The sequence below is a fragment of the Salvelinus alpinus genome, chromosome 16 (genome assembly GCF_045679555.1).
Source record: "Salvelinus alpinus chromosome 16, SLU_Salpinus.1, whole genome shotgun sequence".
Classification (NCBI taxonomy): domain Eukaryota; kingdom Metazoa; phylum Chordata; class Actinopteri; order Salmoniformes; family Salmonidae; genus Salvelinus; species Salvelinus alpinus.
In genome coordinates this window covers 1,013,988-1,033,423 of record NC_092101.1, presented here as the reverse complement: position 1 = coordinate 1,033,423, position 19,436 = coordinate 1,013,988, and the positions used below count along the sequence as shown (strand labels likewise).

The 19,436-nt window shown below is 43.5% G+C and overlaps 1 protein-coding gene across 9 annotated transcripts in view; it reads left to right on the top strand.

The window, feature by feature from the left end:
• Nucleotides 1-19,436, top strand: part of LOC139540648 (ephrin type-B receptor 3-like) — a 104,272-nt gene that overhangs the window by 41,206 nt on the left and 43,630 nt on the right. For 6 of the 9 annotated variants that reach the window (XM_071344462.1, XM_071344457.1, XM_071344463.1 and 3 more), the window contains exons 2-3: nt 11,760-11,824; nt 15,397-16,102. In XM_071344462.1, the coding sequence (XP_071200563.1) occupies nt 11,760-11,824; nt 15,397-16,102 (771 nt within the window). The remainder of the gene's footprint in view (nt 1-11,759; nt 11,825-15,396; nt 16,103-19,436) is intronic. The other 3 variants (XM_071344458.1, XM_071344465.1, XM_071344464.1) reach the window with 1 other exon arrangement.

Sequence of the window (19,436 nt, the reverse complement as noted above, 5' to 3'; positions counted from 1 at the left end):
GACTTGCAAATCTAGATAACCTCTCTCAATAACATGTAGTACAGACCAGGCCTCAAACAAAATGTAGAAATAGTAGCCTACTTTGACAACAATTCAGTTAATTCAGTGAATGTATTAGATAGACAGATAACTACTGTTCAGAGACAATCCGAAAAGAAATACACAGTTTCCCTATAAGATTTGTAGGACAAATTAGTATTTCACACTGTCACTTTAGTGTTTGCATTTAGCCTACAACATGTCATGGGACTTCTGGAAGCATAGCCCCATCCAGCAAAGTGGAAAAGAACATGTAAAGCACACAAAGGGGGTTTCTACACAACTCCCACTCTCTGCCCTGCGTCCACTCCAGATGCACACCACACACCCTCTCTTGCGCCCTTCAAACTACACCAGGTAGTGGTTTGAGTGACAACTCGGTCCAAACCTCCACGTGCCACACTCTTGGCTAACCGCTTCCTGCCACTGTAGCCATCCCAAAGTGAATGCACAAGCTGCATTTTGAATGCCTTCGGGGACCAATGCATGCGGTTTCTGGGAAGGGCCTTTGCAGGGTCCCCCACACTAGTCCACTGACGCCGCCCTCAGGGTACCATACATAGGTAGCAATATGCCGCGCAACCGCTTTGAGAAGCTATGTAGGTACATGCAGTTTTCAGATCCAAATTCAACAAATGAGACAGACAAATTGCACAATGTAAGCTGTGTGGTACAAGGTGAGACTTAAGAATTTGTTATTTTATTAGAATTTTTTTATTTACAATGACGGCCTACACTGGCCAAACCCAGACGATGCTGGAACGATTGTGCACCGCCCTAAGGGACTCACAAACACGGCCGGTTATGATACAACCTGGAATCGAACCAGGGTGTCTTTAGATGCAGTGCCTTAGACCGCTGCGCGACTCGGGAGCCCGAGACTTGGGGCAGACACATTCCATGGAAACGTAGGCTCCCATCACTGGTGTGCTCTCCCTCTTCCTCTTTCGGTTCCTCCTCCTCTACCTCTCAATGTTCCGTTCACTCTCCTCTCGCTCCACTCCTCCCTCCTCACTCCACATCTCTATCCCTCCAATCATCTCTAACTCGTCTTCCTCCCTGCCTTCTGCTGCTGGGCCTTGACTCTCCACATCACTTCCCTCACTTTCACTGACCTAGAGGAACAGAGTAACAGAGGGAGAGAGAGAGAGAGACAGACACACAAACACACACACAGTACAGTTGAAGTCGGAAGTTTACAATAACTTAGGTTGGAGTCATTAAAACTCATTTTTCAACGACTCCACAATTTTCTTGTTAACAAACTATAGTTTTGGCAAGTCGGTTAGGACATCTACTTTGTGCATGACACAAGTATTTTTTCCAACAATTGTTTACAGACAGATTATTTCACTTACAGTTCACTGTATCACAATTCCAGTGGGTCAGAAGTTTACATACTCTAAGTTGACTGTGCCTTTAAACAGCTTGGAAAATTCCAGAAAATGACGCCATCGCTTTAGAAGATCCTGATAGGCTAATTGACATAATTTGCGTCAATTAGAGGTGTACCTGTGGATGTATTTCAAGGCTTACCTTTACACTCAGTGCCTCTTTGCTTGACATCATGTGAAAATCAAAAGAAATAGCCAAGACTTCCGAAAAAAAATTGTAGACCTCCACAAGTCTGGTTGGGAGCAATTTCCAAATGCCTGAAGGTACAACATCATCTGTACAAACAATAGTACGCAAGTATAAACACTAAGGACAACAAAGTGAAGGTATTGGAGTGGCCATCACAAGGCCCTGACCTCAATCACATAGAACATTTGTGGGCAGAACTGAAAAAGTGTGTGTGAGCATGGAGGCCTACAAATCTGACTCAGTTGCACCAGCTCTGTCTGGAGGAATGGGCCAAAATTCACCCAATTTATTGTGGAAGCTTGTGGAAGGCTACCCTAAACGTTTATCCCAAGTTAAACAATTTAAAGGCAATACTACCAAATACTAATTGAGTGTTTTTAAACTTCTGACCCACTGGTAATGTGATGAAAGAAATAAAAGCTGAAATAAATCATTCTCTCAACTATTATTCTGACATTTCACATTCTTAAAATAAAGTGGTGATCCTAACTGACCTAAGACAGGGAATTTTTACTAGGATTAAATGTCAGGAATTGTGAAAAACTGAGTTGAAATGTATTTGGCTAAGGTGTATGTAAACTTCCGACTTCAACTGTATGTGTTATTTCATAGTGTTGATGTTTTCACTATTTTTCAGAAATGAGAAAATAGTAAAAATATAGAAAAACCCTTGAATGAGTAGGTGTTTCCAAACTTTTGACTGGTATTATATGTTTTTTAGACTGATGGGTATTCAGACATCATGGAGCACACAGAAAGACGTTCACAAATATGCTCATAGATGACCAGCAGAGTTAGATTATAACCGTAAAGGCAATATATGGTATACACACCTCAAGACCCATGGTTAGATGACTTAGTTAGCTGGTTGTCTTTGTAGGGAGGGAGTGAGACGATCAAGTGACAGCGTTGCGAGCAAAGCACAATGTTGTCGCCTACACTCAACTCTCCTTTTCTTGCCTAACAGACAACTACAGAGTTAGAAAATTAGTTACAAAGATGGGACAGGTTCCAAATGAATAGCACCGGTAAAAACAGGACAAAACAAGCAACTGGCTATTTAAACAAATTTCACAGCAACTGAATATTATTTGAGCTCCACTGTGGGGGCTTCTACCATAACACGACAGCTAAGCAAGCTGTCAAATAATAGGAAAACGAGGCAAACTAGCAAATATGACAAACCATAACCTAAATCCAACAGATAAATATGAATTACTCTCATCTCTATTTCGTGGCTAGTTAGCTGGTTGTCTGTATGGCTAAAGTAGTGAAAGTGACAGCTTGACATTTCGTAAGCACAGCACACATGTATAGCCACACAACTTTTGTAGCTAGCTATCCTGACTGCCAAACCTGACAGCCAAGCGTTGACGGCAGCTATGTGTATTAAACGGTAAAATAAAGAGAGAAATGTTGTTTGGCGTAGGGGACTGGCTGTGGGGAATGGGTACCAAAGAGTCGAGGTATAAATAGGCAGGATTGAAACCTGGGTAATGGCCAGTTTGATATTATGGAGCGTGCAGGACGTGGCTATTTTCAGTATCATGGAGGGCTTTTTATAGGATTTTGGAACGTGTACCTGAGAATGAGTGTGTGAGCTTGTCTGTCGCAATTATGGAGTAGTATGAATCAATCAAAACACAGGAGTTGTGGTTACTGTATGTTTAAATATGAATCATACTCCTGGTCTCGTAGCCTGAAGGTAGTGTGAGTTTATACTTAGCTCAACTAACAGCTGTACAGACACACACACATACACACTTGCAGATGCACGCACATTAACACACACACTTGTGGCCACACACACAGCGCTCAGATCTCCATTTCCATATGCAGATGCTATGGGCAAGGGTAAACTCCTACCTTGGTTTTTTCAACCCAGGCAGTTGAGTCATCGCTGAGAATATCAGATTATAGAAACAAACAGACATACTGGCAGACGGAGACTACTTGAAAACAACTCCCACACCGATTTGAAGATTGATTGACGACTAGACTAAATACAGCGCTGTGTTCATGTTTGCTGAAATGGCAAATGTGTGCAATTACTAGATTGAAGTAGTAAGACAAACATTATCTCTGAAGAAGTTTTAAAAAGTGGAGAAAAATGAATGGAGGAAAAGTTTAATTGGGTAAAGTGGAATGAAATCCATTTAAAGGATTGGTTCACACCAAATCACCAAATCTCTATTTTTGATGTAAATGGTATGTTAATGAAGGGTCCAGACAATATTTTAGCAATTTTACTTGGTTTTGAGAAACTTCCTCCACCCGCAATTGCTCGTTCTGCAGTATGGTGGCTACGGAAAAACGTGAACAAAGGCTCCAAAACACCCAAAATACGTCCTTAGACACGGCAAAGCACTCAGTATAGTGATGCAGGGTTTTAGATGTTGTACACATGAAATTGTGTAATATTGAGCAGCGTCATATTCCATTATGTGCGACTCGAGCGGTTTTCTCATACCAGCTGTGCTGTGCGGGCTACACGGAGAAGCAGCACGAGCTACATGGAGAAGCAGCACAGCTGGTAGGGGAAACTGCAGATCAAGCAATGAGGAAGTCTACTGCAGGTAGGAATAGTTTCTCAAAATGAAGTGAAATCACAACTGGACCCTTGTATAACATGCCATTTACATCAAAATAGAAATTTGGTGAACAAAAATGGCGAACTCATCTTTTAAGATCTGGTCCAGTGGAAAGAACTCTTGTTTTTTTAAGAAAGAAAGTTTTATCCCAAGTCCCTCAGAAATCCAAGCCAATGTGTGATTTCCTGTAAGTAGAGCACAATACATGGCGGATCTAGATGATTTGAAATCACATGGTCTGAATGTCATAAATCAGTTTGGGGTTGAGGATGACTACATCGCAGAGCAGGGGGGGGGGGGGGGGGTTTCGGTGTGTGTGCTTGCGCAGCCCTACAGCGTAACGTCATACGGTGAAACATGGCCATAAAAGCAGTTAGTCTTCTCTTAGACATGTTAGCCTCTCCTTAGACAAGACCTGAACACTATCATTAAAGTCCCGTCACCATACTGTCAGCATCAGCAGTACTGCCCACACACACACACACACACACACACACACACACACACACACACACACACACACACACACACACACACACACACACACCTGGTTTGCAGACAGCTGCCCTAGGGGCTACCTGTTCGTCAGATCCGCTCTGCTCTGTAATTACAGGCCGTAGTGAAAGAAAAGGGGGAGTGTGGAGAGGCGGGCTGAGAGAGAGAGAAAGAAAGAATGTCAGAAAATACAAAAGAGACCATTCCACTGGCAATACAGGAACTAGTACAGACAGAGCTCTTGATAGCACGCATGCACGCACGCACACATACTCCAAAAATCCACACACCAACAGAGGAATATTGTGCTTGAGTCAGCCTTTCCCTTCTCAGCTGTTTCAGTTTGAGAACAAGCCCATGTCTGAGACTACTGCACCAACGTGATCAAATCACCAGTCTTCATTTTAACTCCCAGTGGCCACTGCTCCTCTCCCTAAATGATGCATACGTGAACTCAGACCCCCAATCCATTCCCTACACTCCCTTTGATGTGACAAACAAAACATGAAGGACTTTGCTTCTATCCCCTGTTATCTACTTTACCGTCGCCATCGCTGTCTATGGCTGCCATAGAAATTAAATGTACTAATCACATTTTATAGTAGTCACCACACTGCCACTATTTATTTAACGCTGCATAAAAATGGATAGCCAACCAAGCAATGAGGCAGACAGTCAGAGGAACCTTTAACACTATTAAGTCTGCAATCCATTTGATAAGCCAAGTAAATGAGGGGGCCAACAAACTGTGTGGCCCCTGAAGACTGTGTTCATTAGTGTAGCCCTGCAGTGAGAGAGCTCATTTGCCCAGCATTGACAGTGGAACCCGGTTAGTACACAGAGGCAAGCGCTCTGTGACAGCCATTGTGGCATGAGTGACAGCAAGTGGCGAGAGTGAGAGTAGGGGAGCTAGGGGAGAGGTGTCATGGGAGGTGGGGTGATTTGGGGGGAAATGTGGGGTGGGTAGAAGGGGGTCTTTTGAAGGAATTCCACAGAGGGCAACAGGGGAACACCACAGCCACCTACATCGAGCACGTCGACCAATTACCGAAGCAGGGGGGCTCAGCACAAAACGGGGTCCCCTCCTAATCATGGCACACTATCGCGGTACAAAGGGAGAGAGGCTGCCTGCCCCATTCAAATTGAAATTGGATTTTTCCTCTCTCTCTCTCTCTATTTTCCTCTCTCTCTGCCGCGCCCCTCTCCTCTTGGCTTGATAAAAGCAGCGGCAACAAAAGCAGCCTACAAAGCAATTAGGCTAATATAGCACTAATACGTTTAACGTTGGGGATCCTCTGGTTATTGTTGACACATTTCACTGTTTTGTGGCTAAACAGAGCTGAAGTGTTTGGCGACGGTGCAGGCTTGGCCTTTGTTGAAGTCGAGTTGCCATGCGCCTGTGTGTTTCTCTGGAATGACACAACAAAGGCGCTCAGAAGAGAGAAAAACGATAATTAACTGGGGAAAGAGAAGGACTCAAGACAGAAACGCTGATGTGTGTGTGCAACGGTGTTTGTTGAAAACAACAACAACAAAAAATCCTCCCGAATTTTGCAGGCAGGCTAAACTGTGGTGTAGTTGCTGAAAATGTGCTAATTAGAGAATTAGCATCAGTGTAACTGAGCTAACACAACATTTATCATTCAGGAAGTCACTGAAACGCCAACAAATATCCATTGACATTCCCTGCCAAATGAGAAAATATCTCCTCCCGTAACTGAACTGTTGAGGGGTCAACTGTAAAAAGAGGCTACTTGCAGAAAATAACAACAAAAGGTTGTAGGTACTAGCAACACACTACTAGATAATCCCTCACCTGTCTGCTCTTCCTGGCCTGGGAGTTAGGTTTGGCCTATGAAACGAGCACACATTCTTCTAGGTCAATAATGGCGCTTTTGCCTCTCCCCCCATTCCCTCTTCCCCTTTCTTCTTTTTTTTGAGATGACTGGTTGTTTGAACAAAGAAATATTTGAAGAGGCTTGTAACCCTGTGTGTGTGTGTGTGTGTGTGTGTGTGTGTGTGTGTGTGTGTGTGTGTGTGTGTGTGTGTGTGTGTGTGTGTGTGTGTGTGTGTGTGTGTGTGTGTGTGTGTGTGTGTGTGTGTGTGTGTGTGTGTGTGTGTGTGTGTGTGTGTGTGTGTGTGTGTGTGTGTTTTCAGACTCAATAGGAATGAGTGTTTCAATGGCTCCCCATGTTATTAGGCCTGCTCTGTCATTAGGGGATTAGAGTATATGGGCCGGCCTTGTCGGGTAGTCTGTATGTGTGTGTGCCTGCCTGCCTGCCAGCCTGTATTTTAATATGTATGTGTGTGTGTGCACGCGCCCATGTGCATGTGTGTGTGTGTGTTTTTGCGTGCCTACCTGCCAGCCGGCCTGTATGTTAATATGTGTGTGTGTGTGTGTTTTTGCGTGCCTACCTGCCAGCCGTCCTGTATGTTAATATGTGTGCCTGCATATGTTTGTGTGTGTGTGATGTCTATGTCATCCATGTTTCACGGTGTTTATATTCTCTATGTATGAACCAGGGTCAGTGAGTCCTGTTTATATCATAGCTTTTGTGTCACTCCTCCTCCCCACCTCTCCCTCACTGTACACAGTGCTAGGTAGGGTAGAGCTAACCTACATTGTAAATAACACTTTTATTCAGCAATCCCCTATGACTCAGGGATCTTCCGCCCATCCCAGTACAGTATAGGTGGTTGGAAAACATCTACCTCTGGCCAGACTTACTGTACCATCCATCATTACACAGTCAACAGAGCTAAAGCTTCACATACTGTATGAAGAGAATAAATAGAGAGAGAAAGAGATGTAGAGAGAGAGAGACAATGACAGAGAGAAAGAGAAATAAAGGGGTAAAGAGAGGTAGAGAAAGAGAGATGGATGGATTAAAAGATTACATTTGCATGTCAGTGTGGCGGCTATCCCATTGCCAACGGCCCCAGTCTATGTAGTACACTGCTTTATGACACCGCCTTTTATAGCTTTACTCTGTCAATGTTTTACCCTCTGTCTGACATCCTCAAGATTTACTCTCTCTGATTGTGGCGTCCCATAGTAAAACTTCAAAAGGACATTTGGAAGGTTAAAATGGGCTAAAAAGGTGATCTGATGGACAATACCTTTTGAGCTGTGTATGTTTGTTTCTTTAAAGAGTTGTCTGTCAGGTTTTTTTTTTGGTCAGGGCTTTAAGAGCTCTCTTGCCTAGCATGTTAGTCGTGTTAGCTCTCTGTGTATCCTTTTCTTTGCCATGGCCCAATAAGAAGGAAAAAAACTAGGTTTTGTCTTAGAAATGTTTTCCATACAAAATATGTCGAGTTCCTAGTGATTGCGTTTGCAGTTCCATATTGAGGATGGACTCGCTGTGTGCTCTCTTGCTGGCCTTGTGGCCCTTACTGATTTTGGGGAGTGATGACGATCCGGGTTATGACGGGGTCATTGTGGCATTGCTCTGCCCAATTGATTCAGGGTTGCCTCTTCATTGCTGGGCACAATGAGGGGGCTTTGCCGTAGATATATACTGTTTACACACCGGCCGAGAGCTCAAACAAAACAGAAAGTTGCAGAACCTACTGGCTAGGCCACTGCATGCGCATGCACTCCTTTCCTGAATGTTCCATAGTTAACACTGAGTCTGGCCTTCCGTGCACTGTCTCTCTGTGTGTGTGTGTGTCACACACTGTCATTATCAGTGAAGTTAGCACTAATGTAGGGTGTACATGGTCTGTTTTAATAGACTAGGTACTATAGTAGTTTAACACTGTATACCTTTGTACCTCATCATCTCCCTGTGTGGTTGCTTGCTTGTAAGTGGTCTGACAAGAACAGTGTGATGTGTGAGTCAGATGGGGAAGTCCTAAGCAAAGAAGATACACACATACTATCATGTACACACTGACACATTCTCTCAGATGCTGTCACTCAAACCTAACAGGGTGACATAAATGGGACGTTTCTGCAAAAGAAAGAGATGCTACAAAGCTAGTCTGACTGACAGAGAGAGGTCTTTGAGTTCGATGCGGTCGAGAATATCTGCGTTTGTCAGCATAAGTATTTCAACGCAGGAATTTGCAGTCGGAAAAGGAGATTACATGTAGCTCCCTTTTTCATGTCATTTCACCTGGAACACTTGAAACAGACTGAAAGAGAGAGAGAAAGAGAGAACGAATTGGCGAGGGCACTAGAACAGTCTACAGCACGCGGCCTCACCCTACTAGAATCTGTAGTCAAATGTCTACTGTTTGCTGATGATCTGGTGCTTCTGTCCCCAACCAAGGAGGGCCTACAGCAGCACCTAGATCTTTAATTTGTGTCCTTCTGGGCCCAGACCTGGGCCCTGACAGTAAATCTCAGTAAGACAAAAATAATGGTGTTCCAAAAAAGGTCCAGTTGCCCGGACCTCAAATACAAATTCCATCTACACACTGTTGCCCAAGAGCACACAGAAAACTATACATACCTCAGCCTAAACATCAGTGCCACACGTAACTTCCACAAAGCTGTGAACGATCTGAAAGAATAGGCAAGAAGGGCCTTCTACACCATCAAATGGAACATAAAATTCAACATAACAATTACAATTTGGCAAAAAATACTTGAATCAGTTATAGAACCCATTGCCCTTTATGGTTGTGATGTTTGGGATCCGCTCACGTACCAAGAATTCACAAAATGGGACAAACACCAAATTGCGACTGCATGCAGAATTCTGCAAAAATATCCTCAACGTAAAACACAAAATAATGCATGCAGAGCAGAATTAGGCCGATACCCGCTAATTATCAAAATACAGAAAAGAGCCGTTAATAAATTCTACAACCACCTAAAAGGAAGCGATTCCCAAACCTTCCATAACAAAACCATCACCTACAGAGAGATGAACCTGGAGAAGCGTCAAGTTGGTCCTGGGGCTCTGTTCACAAACACAAACAGACCCCACAGAGCCCCAGGACAGCAATACTATTAGAACCAACAAAATTAATGAGAAAACAAAAGGATAATTACTTGACACATTGGAAAGAATTAACAAAAAAACTAAGCGAACCAAAATGTTATTTGGCCCTAAACAGAGCGCACACAGTGGCAGAATACCTGACCACTGTGACAGACCCAAAATTAAGGAAAACTTTGACTATGTACAGACTCAGTGAGCATAGCCTTGCTATTGAGAAAGGCCGCCGTAGGCAGAACTAGTTCACAAGAGAAGACAGGCTATGTGCACACTGCCCACAAAATGAGGTGTAAACTGAGCTGCACTTCCTAACCTCCTGCCAAATGTATGACCATATTAGAGACACATATTTACCTCAGATTACACAGACCCACATAGAATTAAAAAACTCTCATATCCATTGGGTGAAATACCACAGTGTGCCATCACAGCAGCAAGATGTGTGACCTGTTGCCACAAGAAAAGGGCAAACAGTGAAGAACACACTTCATTTTAAATACAACCCATATTTATGTTTATCTATTTTCCCTTTTGTACTGTACAGTCATAATATGACATTTGAAATGTCTCTATTCCTTTGGAACTTTTGTGAGTGTAATGTTCATTTTATATTGTTTATTTCACTTTAGATTAAAAAACTATTTCACTTGCTTTGGCAATGTACACATACGTTTCCCATGCCAATAAAGCAATTTGAATTGAAATGGAATTTAATTGAGAGAGAGAGAAAAGCTCTCAAGGAAAAGGAAGGCCTTTGTGGAAAAAAGGTACTGCTAAACTTTCCATTTTATGCCAATGCAAACATTGGCTCACTTTTGGTATCGCACCATTCCATGATCTTTACTGTCTTGTAGAACAGCAGAGTGGTAGGATAATAACACATGCAGTTGCTTAGTACTGCTTCCCAAGTGCCAGGTAGTAAAATAGTTAATTTATAGTCTCTCTCTCTCTCTCTCTCTCTCTCTCTCTCTCTCTCTCTCTCTCTCTCTCTCTCTCTCTCTCTCTCTCTCTCTCTCTCTCTCTCTCTCTCTCTCTCTCTCTCTCTCTCTCTCTCTCTCTCTCTCTCTCTCTCTCTCTCTCTCTCTCTCTCTCTCTCTCTCTCTTTCTCTCTCTCTCTCTCTCTCTCTCTCTCTCTCTCTCTCTCTCTCTCTCTCTCTCTCTGAGACTGTTTGCCTAGGCAATAGAAAGAGGGAACAGTAGGAGGACAGAGAGAGAGGGAGAAATAGAAAAGACTGAAAGGGGATTGGCTGATTTTAAAAAGCGAGGGAAATTTAAGTGTATTGACCTTTCTTCTGGGTGAAGAGATTTTCTTTTGTGCTACTGGGGGTTTATGACACCCTTATCCATGCCTTCTATTCAAGTTATATACAGTATCTGGGGCTCCCGAGTGACACAATTGTCTAAGGCACAGCATCTCAGTGCGAGAGGCGTAGCACAACCGGCCGTGATTGGGAGTCCCATAGGGCGGCGCACAATTGGCCCAGCGTCGTCCGGGTTAAGCTTTGGCCGCGGTAGGCCATCGTAAATAAGAATTTGTTCTTAACTGACTTGCCTAGTTAAATAAAAGTTAAATAAATACATATTTTTGAGTTTTATAACTTGTTACCACTATGTGTGGTGTGTGTGAGTGAGTGTCCTCATTTGCACATGCTTAAGAAGTGGAATAGTCTCTCAATGACACTCATGGTTGTTTCCTGGCCCTGTAAAAACATGTCTAATTAAATTAGTAAAACGAGCAACAAAATAAAACGTCTACAACACCTCCCAGATCACCCACTTAGATGTCTTGTTCCTCCACAGTCTTTTTACGCTAAATATATTTTTTTACGCTAAATGGAGAATATTTTATTCAAGTTTAGCAGCTTACTGAGCGGAAGTAACCATCTTATCTATCAATAAGTAATTTCCTCTCCTTGGACAAGGTAGTTACCTGGATTCCGCATACTTTGGTCAATGTCTCTATTCATTATGGCAGATTACTTAAGAAGTAACTGGTATTTTTATGATGCCGTTATCTTGGTAACTGTTGCAGGTTTACTTGATTTCGTCTGTGTTAGTTCCTCTTTCGCTAAAGTATTTGTCTCCTTTTGTCTGTTTACAGAAACATTAATGGACACCAAGTGGGCCACAACAGAACTAGCCTGGACCGCACATCCTGAAACTGGGGTAAATTGTTGGAGTGTGTGTGCGTGTTTGATCGCACATGTGTGTCTCTCTGTGTTTCAGTGTATGTGTGTGTGTATGTATGCACAATGCATGTGTGTCTATGTAAAGTTGTTATTTTTTTATTTAACTGCCTAACAAAACATTCATTATAGTGACTCCAGCAGCAGTATTAACAGAGAAGAGAGAAGGTATGTGAGAAGGTACACGTCCAGGTCTGAGTCACTGTCTCTCTTTCACATTCTCTGTGTTGGGAGAATTGGGCCTGTTACAGAGCTGTGTGTGTGGACATAGGAAGACAAACACAGATGTAGACTGAGCGGCATCTCCTCTCCACATGACAATAACAGGCCTGGAGGGTCTAGAGGCAAACACACAAGTGTGATGCAGCGTGGTGCTGCTAGGGTCTGATACAAATTGACCTCTGTTTGTGTATGTGTGATAGACAGTATCTCCACATACCATTCTGCCCAAGATATGGAAGCGTGTGTATGTGTGTGCAAAGTGTACGTAAAGTGAGCTGTATGTGTGTGTGTTCTTGTATTGTATGTCTGTTTATGTCTGCGTCTGGATTTTTCTTGTCTGTGTCTGTATGTGTCTGTGCACGCACGCACATTGGGCATGCCATTTCTCCCAAAACAGATGGCCATTGAAGGGGGAATTCCATGCTCTAGCGGAGTAAATGGCTCTCCCTGGGATCAGTATGTAGCCTCCAGGGGGTTTCACAGAAACAGATAACAAGGTGTTACTAGCGACCAGCCAGCCTGTAGCCTGTAGCCTATAGCATGTATCCCTTATTATGCAGCATGTAGTTTGTAGCATGTAGCATGCAGGAGCCCACAGCTCTAATGACTGTTATTAGCATGGTTCTATTAGCAGACCACACATGAGCTTACAGGCTGGTACATATGCTAGGCACATGTTAACTTTGCTACACACTATGGTTTGAGGAAACTAGTGTGACAACTAGCATTTATGGCTAATCCTTGACTATGTGTTATCTAGCTGCCTCGGTTGGTATGCAGGTCTGGAAGAAGGCTTGAGTCCTCACATCCCCCTCACATCCACTGCACCAAGGTCCCAGTGACTCTGAAAGTAAAATGTAGAGCCTTTGACTGTAAAGGACAAAAGGAAAAAGGAGTTGACTTGTAAAGCTTGCATAACTATTCATCTTGTTCCAAATTGATGCCAAAGAATTTGACCCTCTTTCACACAACCTACTTAATTCATTCAGGTTTGGTATGCAGGGCTGGCGTGAAGTGTCCGCATCTGTGCTGTACGTGTGGCATGGGGTTAACCTCCACACACACACACACACACACACACACACACACACACACACACACACACACACACACACACACACACACACACACACACACACACACACACACACACACACACACACACAATCTCCCTCTTGCACACTGGGCAATGTATTACACTGAACTAAATACCCATTCACACTTCATGCATTCTCTCGTCTCATTGACCTGGCTGGTGATTATTGATTCCCCCGACGGCCTCGACTCCAGCAGATAGCTCACAAATGAATGCCTTCTCTGGGCCTGATCCTCAGCTAAGCCCCCCTCTCTCCACAGGTCTAGAGGGTCCTGCTGGATGAATAGCCTGCCTCCGCTACATCCATATTAGGCCCCTAATTAAGAGTCTTCAGCCTCGGAGAGAAAACGTTCATTATTTTCTGTCTTTCTCTGTCTGTATTTCAGCAGCGTCCAAAGTTCTGTGGTAAACTAATTTCCCCCAGAGGTGGCAAATTGAAAGCCTAGTTTAAACGTGGCTCTTGTACATGTTCCAAAGACTGCCGTTACTGCTGTTGTCCACTATTGAGATATTGCCTGAGAATTGTCCCGGAATTGTTTTTTAGCTAATTATATTCTTAGCTAAATATTTTACTATTTAATAGTAGTAGCCATAATACATAAACAACACCTTTGATAGGATTCTTTGATCAGAACACTAACGGCTCTTCTTCACTGAACCAAAATGGTTCCATATAAAAATATTTTTATATTTATTTCACCTTTACTTAATAACCAGGTAGCCTAGTTGAGAACAAGTTCTCATTTACAATATATAGAACCCTGCATGGTGCCATGTATGTATTATGGCTACTACTATTAAATAGTAATGTATTTAGCTAAGAATATAATTTAATAAACAATTAAATAATGCACAAAAGAATACCAGCATAGGTTCAGAATTTCCTGTCATTATATGCAAGCATAGTTTTGAAATATGAACTGGTGGCCAGGGAGGCATCTCTTCGTGTGAATGATGGCCCACGTCAACTCTGGCTGACTTCTTTACAGTGCAGTACAAACAGCAAACCTCACACATACAGTATGTGGCAGCAGGTAGCCTGGTGGTTAGAGCATTGGGCCAGTAACAGCCTAGGAACCCACTGTTCCTAGGCTGTCATTGTAAATAAGAATTTGTTCTAAACTGACTTGCCTAGCTAAATAAAGGTAAAAAATAAATAAAAAATACCGTTGAGATGAGCACAAATTCAAGCTACAGTGTAGGAGGAAGCCCAGGGTATGGGATGACATTCTCTGGTACTAAGCATGTTTCCATTTGGCCCAACTTGAACGGACTGTTTTGTTTCGATTGACGTTTATCGTTCTAAACAGCCTCAGCCAAGTGGAGCCATGTATTGAGAAACACATTAAGTTAAACCTGGATGCCATTAAAAGATTCACCCAACCAGGCCTTTTATGTATTTTCTGTATATAACACTTTATACATTTGCCAATTTGCATACATATTTTCATTTACTGAAACCCGTAATCAGAGCTTTTCCTCAGCAATTTATGTATTTGTCTCCCAACGGTGAGAGATAAAGACGTAGGAAGGAAAGAGAGAAAAGGTTACACGTTTCTTTTCGCAGGCTGTAGAGGACGATGCGATCGTTGCTCCGTAATTGAAGGGTAATTGCTTGTGAAGCGATGCAGCGACTACAACGAACCTGGAGAATGAGGTAAACAACCAGTGCTGTTCAGTTGGGACGCACCCGGGTTGACACTCCTCTGTAATTGTGATGAATTCGCCGTCCCTTGTTTCCTGACTCATCACCGTGGCAACCAGAGATGAAAGGCCGCGGTGGGGGTGGAAAAGGGCCTCGACTTAACAGCGCCGATCGGGGCGTAATTGAAAAGGCACAAATCCAAAAATTTGACTCCTTTTTTCTTTCATCTGTCCGTTCCTAACGCCTCACCTAATTTCTCTCTCCGAATTGTGTTATTGGACTTAGTATCTGAGGCCAGAACAGAGCACTGTACATCATGTTAAGTACCTCACAAACCCTGGATGTGCTGTGTACTGCTGCTTTCATCCACACCTAAGGCTTATACCAACAGACTAGAGATGGAAACATTTAACACTCCTTACATCATTCCTTAGCTATCATGTGTGTGTGAGAGTGTGTATGTGTGCCAATGTGTTTAAGAATGCATACATTATAGGACATTTGACCTTTGTTTGACCCTAACACTCATCTCTCTCTCTCTCTCATTCCCTCTCTCTCCCTCTCTTCTTCCCTCTTTCTCCATCCACAGTGGGAGGAGGTGAGCGGCTACGACGATGCCATGAACCCCATCCGGACGTACCAGGTGTGCAACGTGCGGGAGAGCAATCAGAACAACTGGCTGCGCAGTGACTTCATCCCACGCAAAGACGTCCTCCGAGTCTACGTGGAGATGAAGTTCACCGTGCGCGACTGCAACAGCATCCCCAACATCCCCGGCTCCTGCAAGGAGACCTTCAACCTCTTCTACTATGAGTCCGACTCAGACTCGGCCACGGAGACAAGTCCATTCTGGATGGAGAACCCCTACGTGAAGGTGGACACCATCGCACCCGATGAGAGTTTCTCCATGTTGGAGTCGGGAAGGGTGAACACGAAAGTGCGGAGCTTCGGACCTCTATCCAAGGTTGGGTTTTACCTGGCATTCCAGGACCTGGGGGCTTGTATGTCATTGATATCCGTCCGGGTCTTCTATAAGAAGTGCTCAACCACCATTGCGAACTTCGCCGTGTTCCCCGAGACGGCCACAGGGGCCGAGGCCACGTCGCTGGTCATCGCGCCAGGGACATGCGTCTCTAACGCTCTCGAGGTGTCCGTGCCTCTCAAGCTGTACTGCAATGGGGACGGCGAGTGGATGGTTCCTGTTGGCTCATGCACCTGTGCAAATGGGTTTGAACCCGCCATGAAGGACACCCAGTGTCAGGGTGAGTGTGACATCAAGGACACACAATGTCAGGGTGAGTTTTTTACCGGCCATTTTTGGGTCATCACCCAATGTTCTTGTTCCTTTTGACGGCAGCCATTTTGTGCCAAATGCATCCAGATACTGTACATTTGCACCCAACTATCATGAAACAGCGAGAAACACAACACATCGTATAGTTAGTGGCACTCTCTCAACTGAGCCTCTACTCTCCTGACCTCAATTTTCCCAGACAGTGAGTTGATGAATAAATAAAATGCTTAGGCGCTGCTGTCAGTAACCTATATGACACTGGAGCAAACTGGAGAGATCTAGGAGGGCCAGATCTGATAGAGAACATAACAGGTGCACAGAAGTCCAGACCAAGGTGAATTAAAACAGCAGGCCAGGGCTCAACTGTACGGATGACAGAGTGGGGAGGCGGGGGGGGTAGTGGAACGTTGGAGAGCAGGGGAGATGAGAGGTAGGCCGCTGTCAGTTATCGTTTCGCACTGCTGATTGTGATGCATGGTGTGCAAATGTGTAAAAAACCACAAGGGCCTGTACTTCATACCACCCCGCTAACAGAAAGAGGAGAGGGCTGAGAGATTCAGGAAAGAGATCAACAAAGGTAGAACGTGTGAAATAGGGAAGGGAGCTTAGGGATCGTGAAGTCTAAGAAGAACAGAAAGGGAGATAGCTCCCTATATGGCGTTGAATGGAGGTCAGTGAATGTTTGCCCACCTTTAATGGAGAGTGGCCACAGCAAATCTAGTGGCAGGTGTGTGGTTAAAAACTCCTCTGGCAGCTCAAGGGCAAAGCCCTGGCGACTGGACCTAAAAAAACGCTCTCTAAACAAGTCGACCCGGAAACCACAGGGGATAAATCTCCCTGCAATGTCTTTTCTTACCCTCTTTCTCTCTCTCTTTTTCCCTGTATAGTATCTATCTATCTATCTATTAGTCTCTCTTCCGAGCCAACCTCTGTCTTTTTTTCTTTCTGTGAATTTCTCTGTATTTCTACCTGATAATCTCTCTCTCTCTCCTTATCCTGCCCCTCTTTCCTTCTTTATGTATTCCCCTCCCTCCCTTCCTTTATCTAAAGCTTTCATTAATACCCCACCAGAGCACGGTGAGGACATCCACATGAATATTAATCAATCGATACCTTTTTTTTCCTCTTTTCCTTCCCTACCGCTCCACATTTTTAAACCCACTCATTTTTTGCTTCCTCACTTCCAATTTCAGCACACATCCTAATCAGTTCCTTAAGCCCTTTGCTCTGCATAAGATGGTAAGAGACAGAGAGAGGGAGAGAGAGAGGGAAGGAAAGAGAGAGGAAGAAAACAGAGAGAGATGGGAAGTGAGAGAGAGGAGGGAGAGATCTGCAAAAAAAAAGAGCCTGCAGGATTAGTATTTTCTCTGCCTTTTCCTCCTCATCCTCCCTTCTCCCCCTCCCCCTCTTCGCCCTGTCAGGAGTGGTGCTCGAAGGGGAGGGAAGATGAAAGCAAAGGGGGATGACTTCTTACCTCACTGGAAGCGATTGATCAGCACTTTCAATCATTCACACTTGCCTCGTTTAAAGCTGCAATATGCAGAAATTCCAATAGTTCACCTAATTTCAGTTCATGTGAATCATTTACCATCTAAACTGTTGTGGTTATTGAAATATATTCAATAACCCAAAATATTGTATTTTCAACTTGTTTGAAGCTGGTGTACAAAACTGAAAGTAAAAGACGCAAAAACAAAACTTCAACACGGAAAGCATAGAAATAGCGCTCATAGAACATATCTATCGCTTCTCACATGCTGACCAAAACTGCGCGCAAGTTGATTTTGTCCAACCACACCAGCCGCGATCAGGACACGCAGGTTGAAATATCAAAACAAACCCTGAACCAACAATATACATTTGGGGACAGGTCAAAAAGCATTAAACACGTATGGCAATTTAGCTAGCTTGCTGTTGCTAGCTAATTATTCCTGGGATATAAACATTGGGTTGTTATTTTACCTGAAATGCACAAGGTCCTCTACTCTGGCAATTAATCCACAGATAAAACGGTAAACGTTTGTTTCTAGTAATCTCTCCTCCTTCAGGCTTCTTCTTCTTCTTTGGAATTTGTATGGTGGTTGGCAACCAACTCTAAGGTGCATTACCACTACCGACGGGTTCTGGAGTGTGGACATCAGTTCATCTTTCAATCACTCACGTGGGTATATGCTCCTAAAAACCAATGAAGAGATGGCCCGTGGGTATATGCTCCTAAAAACCAATGAGGAGATGGGAGAGGCGGGACTTGCAGTGCATCAAGGATCACAAATAGAACCAAGTTCTATTTTAGCGCCTGACCACGTAGACACTCGTTGACGAGCACGAGCAGTGTGGGTGCAATGATTGAATAACATGTATAAATGTATTTTGCAACGCTCGTGCACACAACACAAGCAGTGTGGTCAGCATGTTAGACTTGCTTTCAATGAGAATGACAGCTCTATAATTCACATTTCTATATATTTTTTATTTTTATTTCACCTTTATTTATACAGGTAGGCCAGTTGAGAACAAGTTCTCACTTACAACTGCGACCTGGCCAAGATAAAGCAAAGCAGTCCGACACAAACAACAACACAGAGTTACACATGGAATAAACAAACATACAGTCAATAATACAATAGAAAATGTTATATACAGTGTGTGCAAATGAGGTAAGATAAGGGAGGTAAGGCAATAAACAGGCCATAGTTGCGAAATATTTACAATTGAGCAATTAAACACTGGAGTGATAGATGTGCAGAAGACGAATGTGCAAGTAGAGATAGTGGGATGCAAAGGAACAAAAAATGTATAACAGTATGGGGATGAGGTAGTTGGATGGGCTATTTACAGATGGGCTATGTACAGGTGCAGTGATTTGTGAGCTGCTCTGACAGCTGGTGCTTAAAGTTAGAGAGGGAGTTATGAGTCTCCAGGTTCAGTGATTTTTGCAATTCATTCCAGTCATTGGCAGCCGAGAACTGTAAGGAAAGGCGGCCAAAGGAGGAATTTGATCAGGTTGCAGCTTTAACGAGGAAGCCTTAGTTGGGATAGTGCCCCATCAAACCTGAAAATTCACCTTTTCAAGTTTTCATTGACCGAAATATATATTTTTTAACAGGACAATATGACAGAATATGATATGCATTGTAACTTCATAGTGACGTTGAAAAAACTATTTCCGTAGTTGCAAAGTTCACAAGCACAACTAGGATGTTCACGAACATGACTAAGAAGACAAATGTTATTTGAGGTAAAAATGTCATCATGCCAGGATGTTAGCGCTTTTTGTTGGTGTGGGTGTCTGTGATTAATGGTGGAAGAACAAACACACTCAGTGCTAATGCACA